At 37.1% G+C, this 13006-nt stretch overlaps 1 protein-coding gene across 1 annotated transcript; it reads right to left on the minus strand.

Moving 5' to 3' along the window:
• Positions 1-622: 622 nt before the first annotated feature.
• Positions 623-11812, minus strand: LOC131705030 (E3 SUMO-protein ligase KIAA1586-like). Its single transcript, XM_059007009.1, has 4 exons — positions 11649-11812; positions 11484-11558; positions 1759-3184; positions 623-1330 (listed from the first exon to the last, which is right to left on the minus strand). The coding sequence occupies exons 1-4, from the start codon at positions 11810-11812 to the stop codon at positions 830-832; spliced, it is 2166 nt and encodes a 721-aa protein (XP_058862992.1). The 3' UTR covers positions 623-829.
• Positions 11813-13006: the final 1194 nt, after the last annotated feature.

Here is a 13006-nt window from a genome sequence, read left to right on the forward strand (position 1 = left end):
TTACTGTTTGTTTGTAGCTGATCAGTCTTTTATTAGGTCTATATAAATGATCTGCTGGTTCCTGAAAATAAAATAAAAATCTACTTCATTGTCAATTAGTGTTTTTTTTTTTCCTTTGGTTTCCATTCGGTGTGCTTAATATATATGTCTTATTTCAACATCTCACTTTTTATATTATCATTGTATGAAAAAAGAACGATTAAATGCTTTAGCCATGCTGTTAATTGAAAAAGATATGATGGCTAACATTCCTGACTTTAATAATAAAGTAATCGAAACATTTGCCACGATAAGACATCGCAGAGCAAACTTTTTATATTGCTTCCAACAAGAAACAGATCCACTGGACGGTGCTTCTACCACTGAGGTTACCCCCCCACCCCACCCCCTCACCTGCATCTGAGGTGTGAACACCCACAAATATTGGCCACCAGCCGCCACTGCAATTGACCTAATGTGCACAACTCCAACTAATTAGTCACTCGTGACACAGTCACAGAATGATCACTTTGGCAGATTGCCAGTGAGCTCTCTATTCAACATGAATAGCTAATGTGTAAACTGAACTTGTCAATTCCACCTGCACATATACAGTATATACAGTGGTGTAGTGGTAAAAAAAAAAAGTAGCGGAGCGGTCCCAATGAGAATCAATTAAATAGTTAACGAGGTATTAACAGTTACGCCCACTTTCCATTTAACGCGATTTAATCGGGGTTTTTTTAATAATAATATAACACATATTTTACTTAACAAATTTCTGTAAAATCTCCCCTCTCTATAGAAAATTAAAAGTTGCACTTACCAATCACAGGTTGTTTTTAGTCAACTATAGGAACTGCCACAGAGCGTCAGGGGAGTCGCTGGAAATTGGAGCTGCCACCCGTGTACGGCTGTCATCTGCGGATCGATGATTGTGTCGCAACCAAGTGGTCACATAAGGGCTTGGATTCCACTGTCTCAAAGGGGGTCCATGAAGCTTGATAAACATTAAGGCTGAAGCATGTTTGATTAAAATTTTGGAACGCTGATCAGTTATAATTAAGTTCATTTGGCTGAATCCCCTTTCACATTCAGCAGTACTGCACGGGATCACACGTGTGCAGTTAATAAGTGGAGCTAAATCATCTGGAATTCTTCCGTTGTTCTCCTTAAAATCTCGAAATGCATTTTTGATAATACGTTCATTTAGCTGAAAGCGCCGACACAATCTTTCAACTTCATTTTCGCCATAACCCTGGGGTAGTTCTGCAGGCCAGTGGTGTGGATCCAGGACCAAGAGCTCAGAAAGAAGACTTTCATATTTTTGGCAATTCACCTCGGAAGAAGCCTGAAAGAATAAGCTATTTGAAATTAATGGTAGCATTTCTAAAATGTATTTTCGAAACCTTAACTGTATATATATATATATATATATATATATATATATATATATATATATATATATATATATATATATATATATATGCGTTTTGTAGTTTTGAGTAGGATTAAATAAAGTAAATAATAAAAGTGAGATTTTGCAGAATACATATACTGTGCGGGAGTGTTTTTCTATTCTTATATTTACATTAGCCTATGCACCTGCGATGAGACTGACAGGAGTGCAGATGTTTATAATTTATTTGTATATACTTCTCAGTTGCAGTTTTATACTACACATGAAACTGAAATTAACGCCCCCCTCTGCTCGTTAATTGCAAACAATTAGGCTAGCTATTAAAATTAAAAAAATCTGTACAAGGTTTATGAACATACCTTCTCATTTGATGCAGTGGTTGTAAAAAGTCGTTCTTTCATATGATTGGCGAGTTTGGTAAGGAATTGTTTATGATTTATTTTTACATGTTTGGGATTCGACGTCAGCACTGTAGATTTAAATGTTCCTTCCATGGCAGCTATCTGCGCTTCAAGAGTCTTTGTACCTACATTCTCATTCATGGATTCAAAAATCCTTACTGTTCTACGTGCCATTTTATCTGCATAAACCAATGTAGTAGTCCGTTTCTGGAGAATCTCTGACAGCAGTGAAAGTTCGTATAAGGCATCGTACATAACTCCGAGGTCAATGAGAAATTCTGGCGAGCACAGCCTTTTCAGTAGACCGCTGTATGTCGCTCTTTCAGCAGAAGTCCGCTTAGAGCTTACGGCAGCTTTAAAATGAGTCGACAGAACTTCAAAACTTTCCCACACAGCGGAGACAGTCCTGAACGAACTGGAAACCCATCTCACATCCAGTACACGACCAATTTTCCTCAAGACAGCATCCAGTTCCTTCGCACAATTTCGGAGTTCTTGCTGATTTAGTGCTGATCTACTGTAGACTGAGTATAGCTTGTCCATGAAAGAATGAAAATGGTTCATGCCAGTAGTCTCAGAAACACTATCGGCAACTGCAAGTTCGAGTCTGTGATTTAGACAGTGCCAGACAACAATGTTGGGGTACATGTCTGAAATTCGTTTTGCCACACCAGATTTTTTCCCAAGCATTACACTTGCACCGTCACTTGCAAATGCAACAAGATTCTTCTGTAAGTATGCATGGTCAAACCCGTGTTTTTGAAGACACTTAGTAAGCGCTAACACTATGGACTCAGCTGACTGATCAAAAAGTTCAACTAACTCCAAAAACATGAAGTGAGGGTCACGTGTCTTGTCTGTCTCGCATTTGAGATGCACAATAAGTGCTGGGGAACCATTCAGAGCTGTTGATTCATCAATTAACACAGCAATTTTTCCATCGATGTGTATTATTCTCTCACAGGCCTTTTTGACCATTTCATCAGAAACGTGGTTGATAATTTGAGTGGCGCTGTATCTGGAATGAAGACCAGTTCCCACATTAACACCATTTATTTCTTGCAGTTCCAGTAAGGCCTGATGATCAGAATAGGGTCGATTTTGTTTTGCAAGGTAGTAAGCAGTAGAAAATATTTTACAGGTAGTTTCGTGATCTCGCCTTTTTGCACTGTCAACACATTTCCCAATAATGTCCTCTGTGTTCTGCTGTAACAATGCAGTGGCCTTGTTATGAGCGCTGGATTTCTTGTGTTCAGCTATCTTTTTTCTCAAAGATCGTAGCTGTTGCTCTCGAGTTTTTCCATTGTACCCAACACTGTAATTTTTCCACTCAGAAGACAGAGAAACACCCTGACTTTTCAAAACTGACAGCGCAGAAACAAGTCTACAAACACGACAGCCCAGATTACCATCCGCACAGTCAAGGAAAGTGTAAAGTTGTTTCTTTTCTTCCCATACCTCAGAACTCCAGATGTTTGGCCATGGCTGTTTCTCCGCGCTTTTTTCTTCAACTGCTGTAGGTTCTGGTTCCACTGTAGGTTCTGCTTCTGCCGTACAACAAACGATCTTCTGTTTTTTACTACTATTGCCAAAATATTGTATCAAAGTCTCTTGACGAGTTCGTTTACTACCTCCGAGACCAGACATTTTTGATTTGCGAGTTGTTTTTTATTATTATTAATACCGTTACTAATATCATCACCTCAGTTACGGCCAAGGAACGAACCGCCTCCTTCTCTGATTGGTTGTCAGCAACATCACTTTCAAAATTGATTTGCTAAAAAAAAAAAACTGGAATGACAGCATATTTTAATGGCATAATAATGGACCAATCAAAAGCAGCAACTGTGCTGCTTATTGTGGTGACATCGTTTTTCAGATTACTTGATGTTTTAGCCGACAGCTTGTCTTTATTAAACGTATAGCTAGCTGTCTGTCTGTCGCAAATTCGCACAGCTGGCACAGAGCCGCAGGCAATGCTTACTACAAGTGTTTAGACAAAATTCGAACACGAAAATATTTTAAATATATGTATTTATAAATGTGAACATTTGCAATTGAAAAACATGGATTGAAAAAGTGCCGGAGCGCCGCTCCGCCCCGCTCCGGCTCCACTACACCCCTGAGTATATACTGTGACTGACAAGGACCTCAGGGCCTGTTGCAATTAACTTGAATGTAATAATTCTTACACAGTATTGTTCCATTGGAAATACAGTCTTATTAATAGGTCACTAACTGCCAGACTCCCATCGTGCTCTGGCAACCAACGCACACTAATCTTCTATGTCCAAAGGTTTATATCATGACCACTCACAGTTCCATGTAACAATTTATTTTTTTCTTTGCTTCTTATTGGTACCAGTTTTGATTGATGTATGTGTCCAAGCTATTGAAAGTAACAGACTATATACAGTGCATGGGCAATATAACATGCAGCAGTAGTTTGTGTTATAAGCCATAAAACCGTCTCATCACTGTGAAAGGATCGCGTCAGGAATGAGACTCAGAGTCAGGAAGCTGCAGTGAAAGCGCTGTTGCACTCGTTTATTAATAAAACTAAACAAAAAACAAACCCTGAAACCAATAAACCAGGTACAGTGACCACAATAAAAGGTTCAAACAAAACACAATACGTACCTTTAGGCTGGGCACAGGCCTTCGCTAAATGCTATCCTTCTCTCCAAACTCCTCCTGTTCAGGCTGGACATTAGCTTTCACTAAACTCTCCTCTCTCAGACAAAGAGTTTTGACTTCCTGTATCCCATGTGGCTGGGACTTGATTGATGATCAATTATTCAATCAAGACCCAGCCACTTTTCCAACGTGGATCTGGCAGGTATGGAATGAATCCAAACTGCCAAACTCAAACACAAAATAATACATCTTTATTTACACACAATGTATACAAACACACACTATTTACATGTTCAGGGCTTCCGCCCTGTCACAGTCACCAAATCCACATGCAGTATCATTCCTTCAACCATGAAAAGAATTTTAAAAAAATCTAACCTTTCAAGACAGGTTTCTTTTCGTAGTGAAAGCTAACATCCTAGAATATGCCATTTGGCTGCTAAGGCCTGACTAATGGCTCCATTTGAAGCAAACTGTCAGGAAGAATAATTTGTCACAGCTGCTGATCCAAGTGGTAGATGTAGGTTCCACCCTCCTGCCTGCAGTAGGGTCCAATATTTAGATTTCGGACAGTGTTAACAAAGCACAATTGTAGCACAATTGTCTTGCCAATTTCATCCAAGCCACAGAAATAAGACTATAATATGTCTCTAGTGTATTTAGAACCAACTGTTTCTAATTATCTGCAGAACAATATTTTATTTATTTATTTGCATTTATATAGCGCTTTTTATACAGAAGTATCTCAAAGCACTGTACAGTACATGGTAGAAAAATCAACCCACAATACATTTGTAAAACATATTCTACCACAATCATACTATTCAAATAACATATTCAAACAGTATAATAAAATAAATATATACAGACGTGCTCAAATTTGTTGGTACCCCTCCACAAAAAACGAAGAATGCACAATTTTCTCTGAAATAACTTGAAACTGACAAAAGTAATTGGCATCCACCATGTTTATTCCATATTTAATAGAAATCAGACTTTGCTTTTGATTTTTTATTCAACATAATATTGTAAATAATAAAACAAATGAAAATGGCATGGACAAAAATGATGGGACCGCTAACCTAATATTTTGTTGCACAACCTTTAGAGGCAATCACTGCAATCAAACGTTTTCTGTAGCTCTCAATGAGACTTCTGCACCTGTTAACAGGTAGTTTGGCCCACTCTTCCTGAGCAAACTGCTCCAGCTGTCTCAGGTTTGATGGGTGCCTTCTCCAGACTGCAAGTTTCAGCTCTTTCCATAGATGTTCGATAGGATTCAGATCAGGACTCATAGAAGGCCACTTCAGAATAGTCCAATGTTTTGTTGTTCTCCATTCTTGGGTGATTTTAGCTGTGTGTTTTGGGTCATTATCCTGTTGGAGGACCCATGACCTGCGACTGAGACAGAGCTTTCTGACACTGGGCAGTATGTTTCGCTCCAGAATGCCTTGATAGTCTTGAGATTTCATTGTGCCCTGCACAGATTCAAGGCACCCTGTGCCAGGTGCAGCAAAGCAGCCCCAAAACATAACCGAACCTCCTCCATGTTTCACTGTAGGTATGGTGTTCTTTTCTTTGAAAGCTTCATTTTTTCGTCTGTGAACATAGAGCTGATGTGACTTGCCAAAAAGCTCCAGTTTTGACTCATCTGTCCAAAGGACATTCTCCCAGAAGGATTGTGGCTTGTCAATATGCATTTTAGCAAATTCCAGTCTGGCTTTTTTATGTTTTTCTTTCAAAAGTGGAGTCCTCCTGGGTCTTCTTCCATGGAGTCCACTTTCGGTCAAAAAGCGACGGATGGTGCGATCAGAAACTGACGTACCTTCACCTTGGAGTTCAGCTTGTATCTCTTTGGCAGTTATCCTTGGTTCTTTTTCTACCATTCGCACTATCCTTCTGTTCACCCTGGGGTCGATTTTCCTCTTGCGGCTGCGCCCAGGGAGGTTGGCTACAGTTCCATGGACCTTTAAATTCTTAATAATATTTGCAACTGTTGTCACAGGAACATCAAGCTGCTTGGAGATGGTCTTGTAGCCTTTACCTTTACCATGCTTGTCTATTACTTTCTTTCTGATCTCCTCAGACAACTCTCTCCTTTGCTTTCTCTGGTCCATGTTCAGTTTGGTGCACACAATGATACCAAACAGCACAGTGACTACTTTTCTCCATTTAAATAGGCTGAATAACTGATTACATGATTGGAGACATGTGTGATACTAATTAAAGAAACTAATTAGTTTGAAATATCACTATAATCCAATTATTTATTATCTTTTCTAAGTGGTACCAACAAATGTGTCCAGGCCATTTTAGAATATCTTTGTAGAATAAGCAATAATTCATCTCTTTTCACAGCTTCTTTGCTTTATTCTATGACATACCAAAGGCATGCAAGTATACATGATAAAATAGCTTTTAATTTCATCACTTTTCAGGAGGAATGAAGCATTATTTCAATGAGCTGCAAGGGTACCAACAAATTTGAGCACGTCTGTACATATACACATATACACACATGCATACATCGATAAGTATACTTACATACACACATCCATACATAATAATAATAATAATAATAATAATAATAATAATGCTATATAACAGTTACATTAAAACCCACTAAGACAAGAAAGCCATTTTATAAAAGTAAGTTTTAAGTCTTCACTTAAAAACTGTAATGGTCCCAGCTTCCCTGACAGACGCAGCAGAGCATTCCACAATTTATGAGCTTTACAAGAAAAAACCCTCCCTACCGTGGTGATTTTGCTAACCCTAGGAATAACCAGTAGCCCCACATCCTGTGATCTCAGAGTTGAATTCAGAAGAATACGAGAGCCTACTAGTTAGTAAAGCTCCAGGAAATTAGAGAATTGTTCTGCTTTTTTTTTTTTGCATTAAGCCCACTGCTTAGTTTTAGTTTAGAATTATAGTTGATTTCATTATTTTAACAACCTTTGCTTCCCCCCCACTGAAATACTAAAAGCGCTTTTCAATTTTCGATCAATCGTTCCTCTATTTTTGAACTCAGTTGCTACCATGTCATCTTCCAATAATTTTTCACACTGCAAAATTCAATATGGAACTCTGCAGTGTTTTTTTTTTTTAAATATCTAGGTCCTTTTATCCACTAATTGGCTTGACTGAACTCCATCATTTTTAGAACCGCACTGAGAATGTCCTTCTCTAGTTAAGGGACTATATATTTTCCTCTGTTTTTTGGAGTGAATTCAGGCTATTAATCAGGAACATTTTTCATTCTTTGCACATTTGAGCTCTTCTGTCTTTTTAAAGTGTTCCATTATCTGACAAGATACTCCCCATCTGCAGAGAACATTTCATTTTCATCCACTTTGAATAATGTGGATTCCTTTATTTAGAATAAATCAAATCATGAGCAGCAATTTGAATTGCTCAGCTCAGCTAGTTATAATTATCTTTGTCCTGCACATGTTCGAGGGCTTCTCTGCTTATCAAACAAAATGCTAACTAGGGTCAGTGGGGTCATTGATACCCTTAAGTACATGTTTATTTTTGTTTCTTATTTCCACTTTAATCATACATATATTATTTTCCTGAAAAGGGATGTGGAACAGTGTCTTGATGTAAGAATTTAAAACCTTGATTATAATTTCAGCATAACAACAGCTTACTGTGTGCATTCATAATGTGACCTATTGATCAAAAAAATAATTTTGATAATCAACTTATATTTATTAAACAAAATGTAATAGTTTTAAAACATTTCATAGGCAAGAGTATTATGGGTTTAAATACAGTAATGTAAACAACAATAAAACCCAACATTTGTGAGTCAAATTGCATTATGGGGGAAATGGGAGCCACGACCTTACCATGTTATAACTGATTCTGTACTATAACGGGTCACGTTATAATGGGGTAGCCTGTAATAATAAAAAAGTGATCATAGTATCTGGTACATATGAAGTAATGTATTTTATATATTTGGCAACGTTTCAGTTAATCAGATGTTAAGTGTCTGTATGAATGAACAATGTGTTTAGTTATTATTATGGGGTTTACGGAGTGATGATGCTTCACTTACTTACTATGCAATGCCATCATTCAAAGTATCAAAATGATTCTTGGAAACAGATCAATAGTCAGGGTTACAGTGGTTAAGATCCTACTGTACTGTATATATAGCAGCACTATTATTTTCATACAATTTGCCATTTCCTTGGTTAAATTCCTGTTTCAAAGTGCTGAATTCCACTAGAGTCTTTACAACAGGTTACTGTTTACAAACATAAAAAGCCATTCATGGAATCTAGTGTCATTTAGCGTAGTGTGACCTTTAGTGAATCACATTTTGGAGCAAAACATACTCTCCTTAGCTTTATCCCTCCTCAAAATGGCTTGTATACCCAACAGCTGCGCTATCTATGCATGATAAGTACCCTTTTGAAGCAACATTAAACCTGGTAATTTCATGGTGTCTGCCTTAAAGTCAAATATATAAAGCTTAATGGGGTTATAAAAACCTATGTATAATTCATGCTTCACTCAGTCCAGGAAAGCATTGTTTAAACACCTTATTGAAAAGTGGTTCATTCATGAGCATTCATATATAGTGTATGCAGCTTGATTAAGAAGGTTGCAGATAGCAACCACATTATTTAACAGGGACGTGACCCTCATAATACATTCTGCTACCAACACATTTTTAAATACCGTGTTATTGATTTATTTTAATTTTTTGGTAATTGGAATTGGTATACATTTCAGGTACTGGTACTGTTCAAATAAGATCTAGATTAATTGACTGATTACTTTTAAACATTTAAATAGAACACTTTTTTCAAGCAAAGAATTAACTTAACACGTCAGTCCAAACGAACGATCATTTGAAAAGCATTGAAAAGACCATATCTGTTCTGGGGTTTACTATCTTGTGAGAACTGGTAAAGGCAGTTAAAGTTTGTGAAAGGTGCAAATAAAAAATGAAACAAATAATGTGTTGAGTAATTTATGGAAAGAAGCAGAGGAATCATTATCTGCTATCTAATGTCCCTTAATATGGGCCTCAAGGTGCTCTTTTTTTATTTATTTTTTTATAGTTGGCAAGAAAAAAATGAAACTCATCAAAAGTCTATTAGCATCATGCTTGAACACAGGAAACATAATTAATGTGCCTATACCCTCATGCCTGGATATGCCTGGATATCTGACTTGATTAAAAAAAAAAAAACTGTGTGAATGAGTTGGCCAGTGCACCTATGGCAATTCATAGCAAATCAGAATCAGTCTCTGGTTCATAGGACAATTTCTGGAGAACTGTAGGGTGTAAACTTCACTGTTTTAATACTTTAGCGATAATGGTAATAAAGCTGCCATTGCTGACAAAAACAGGTCAGCAGCTCCCTGTGTTGTGAGGCTGTTGATTGGGTGATGGTCTTTTCATGTTTTATAAAATAGAAAATGTGGGGGTGAAATAACCTGAGCCCCAGTGATTAGCAATATAAGCCAGTGCGCTGAATAAATCCGAACTGCTTTAATACCTGAAAACAAGATTCAAATACATTACTTCATGGCTTCCTGTTCAAAGTTGCAGCATCTCTTAAGTATCTAAAGTCTCAGATGTACGGTGCAGTCTCATTTATTTTGTCATACATAACTCTAGACAGGTTTGTTTCATGCACACCCTTTCCTGGTTGCTTTACTGGTTTCCACCTACACTGCCCTACCTACCGCACTCTACTAAAATAGCATGTTGTCTGAAAGCAACAATTGCCAACACAGGGTTAAAACAAATTTTATTTGTACAAATGTTAGTCATTTTTCATTAAAAAAAACCAAAAAAAAACTTTTACTTTCAAATAAATTATGATTGAATCTTCATTATTAAGACATTATCAGCACTCAAGTGGAGGGTTTTAGTATTGAAGCTAGTGATAAAAGGTCAGGAGATAAGTGATTATGCTGGAAACACATGCCATAATTCTGCATTGTATAAAGAATTGCTCGCAGTAAAATAGCCTTTTTTATCCTAAAAAGTTTTTAGTGAGTCTTCGTATTAAATTCTGTCATATCGAGAGGCGCAGCCTGGGGGCACATCAGACTAGGTTAGGTTTAATGTCATTCTACCAACCAGAGATATGTAATCAGATATGAAGGGAATGAAGGCTATTGAAGTGTATACAGGTGTTGATGAGTTTGCACACCTGTTTGTCTAGATAGTTGAGATCAAAGGACATAATGCTGCTTTTGGTACTACAGCTACAGTATACACAAGTGACCCACAGCAGTGGCGCCTCACTGAGTTCATGGTAATGCAGAACTACAGTATATATAAAAATGATAGGTCCTGAGAACAATAGTGGAAAACTATTTCTCCAGGTTACTGAGGTTGTAATGAAATACAGGGAATAGTACATTAAACAGAAACAGTAAAAAAACAATGCAAATACATTAAATACAGGCATACTACATTAAATACAAAGCTAGGATGTGAATTCTAAACATTGTGAATGCGTGTGTCATGCAGAATCATACGAATAAGATGGAATGAAAAACTGGAAATAGCAATTTAGACAACAGCTAGTAACAGATATCAGGCTTGAAGAGCATTGAAAGCAAGAGAGAACAAGTGGGTCTTGAGAGGTGATTTGAAACGAGCGACTGTGGGAGCTACAGCACTAAAGCTGGGAGAGAATTCCAGAGAGTCAGGGCCATGAAGCTAAAAGAGCGCTTTCTCAGTGTGGTGCACTTTTGCTTGTGTATAACAAGCAAGCCACAGTCAGAGCACCTCAGCTTGCATGCAGGGACTTAGCGGGTCAGCAGGTTGGAGAGATACTCTGGACTCATCTATATATATTACAGGTATTTGTGACAGTATAGACAAGGAAGGACAATGATCACAAAAACTGTCAATGTCAATGACTGTATAAAGAAAAGTGGCTATTAATGTCTATTTATGGGCCTGTCAACAGTAATAGAAGATTTAAGGTTATGCCAACAAATTCACAGTTGACAAGATTTTGAAGGACATTTTTGCTAAACTTGCTAAGACTATTTTACTCTACCTCTTACAAGTAGTATTCATTATCGAGCTAGTACCCATGAAATGTGTGGGACAATTTCCACCATGTTTCACTGTCCTAGAATGATAATATATGTTGTAATTATGGATATTTTGCAAAAATTGATGTATTTAGTCCGATGAAGAAAAATAATGTGCTTTTTCTTACCATGTAACCCAGTCCAAGATGGCAGATGGGCCTAGCCGTGATGGCATGGACTGACAATCACACCCAGCAGACTGATTGCCTAACTCCTGGGTGGCATACTTGTACATTTTTTGGCTGTATTCACTTTGCTTCTCCATCTCTTTCCCATTATTGCCCCTATGCATGACTAGTCTTGTAGCACAGTTTCACAGTGGAACCCCTTTGGGAACATTACAAAATGGTAAATGACTGTGCAGTCATCATCTTTGTGACAGCTATCGGGTTTGCATACAGGTGAACTGGGACAGCTGCAGTCACAGCATATCCTGATGTGTTCTTTAAACTGTAATGTTCTTTGTTAAATGCAGTTCAATTTTGTAATGACCAAATCTATTATTTATTGCAAGCCACCCTTTTTTAAGGCCAAACATAATGATATAATTACATTTTTTATAATTAAAACTGTTCCACATTTTCATACAAACAGTTTTTTAAACACAGGTCAATTGTCAGTCTCTATCATGCAGAGACTGACAATTGTGATGAACAGGGTGGTGATGTTGTGATGTGAACTAATGTCCACTTGGGACACCTAAACTTACTTCATTTGAACTAGATACAAACCCAGGAAAGTGAATCCCACAGTCCCTCAATTGAATGTACTAGTACCAGTATTTTAACATTGCTACAAATTTCAGGTTTATTGTCAGATTTACCAAGCATTTAAAAGACAAGGCCTTTTATGTAACTCAGTCAAGTGCAGGTATGATACAGTATGTGACAGCAGTTTCACTGGCTTTAGGGATATCAGCAGAGTCTCCTCCCCAGCCATCTGGGAATATACATTTTATACCAGAATACATTTTATACAAGACGGTTAATATTCAGTGTTTTTTATTAGTATTCCTGAATATCATGTTGGCCTATATCTAAATTGCCTTCCTGGAATAAGTAGATTCCAAATAATATTGTATTGTGTATATTTGCTAAGGACACACATATTTGTCCTGGCTGTTTTAACAATACCTCGATGCAACCTCTAATCGTCTGAAAAAACAAACAAACAAAAAAAAAAACGTTTTGCAATGTATATATGTTATAGAAAGGCATAATTGATTTTTTCAAGTGTTCATTTACTTTGGGTATTTATGTACATGTTATGTTATCCTGATGGTGACAATATGTTTTATTTAAGACGCTTTACCTGTAAATATCTCACACATGTTATGTGTTGGTAACTGACACATGGAAACAGCAGGCAAATAAAATCAAATACAAAGCAAATGATAAAATGTGCAGCATTTGATTATTTTTTTATTGGAAAAAAAAGTTGAGAATATAAGCGAATATCCTGGGACAAAGCTTTACTATGATGTTGT

Source organism: Acipenser ruthenus, chromosome 2, assembly GCF_902713425.1.
Source record: "Acipenser ruthenus chromosome 2, fAciRut3.2 maternal haplotype, whole genome shotgun sequence".
Lineage (NCBI taxonomy): Eukaryota > Metazoa > Chordata > Actinopteri > Acipenseriformes > Acipenseridae > Acipenser > Acipenser ruthenus.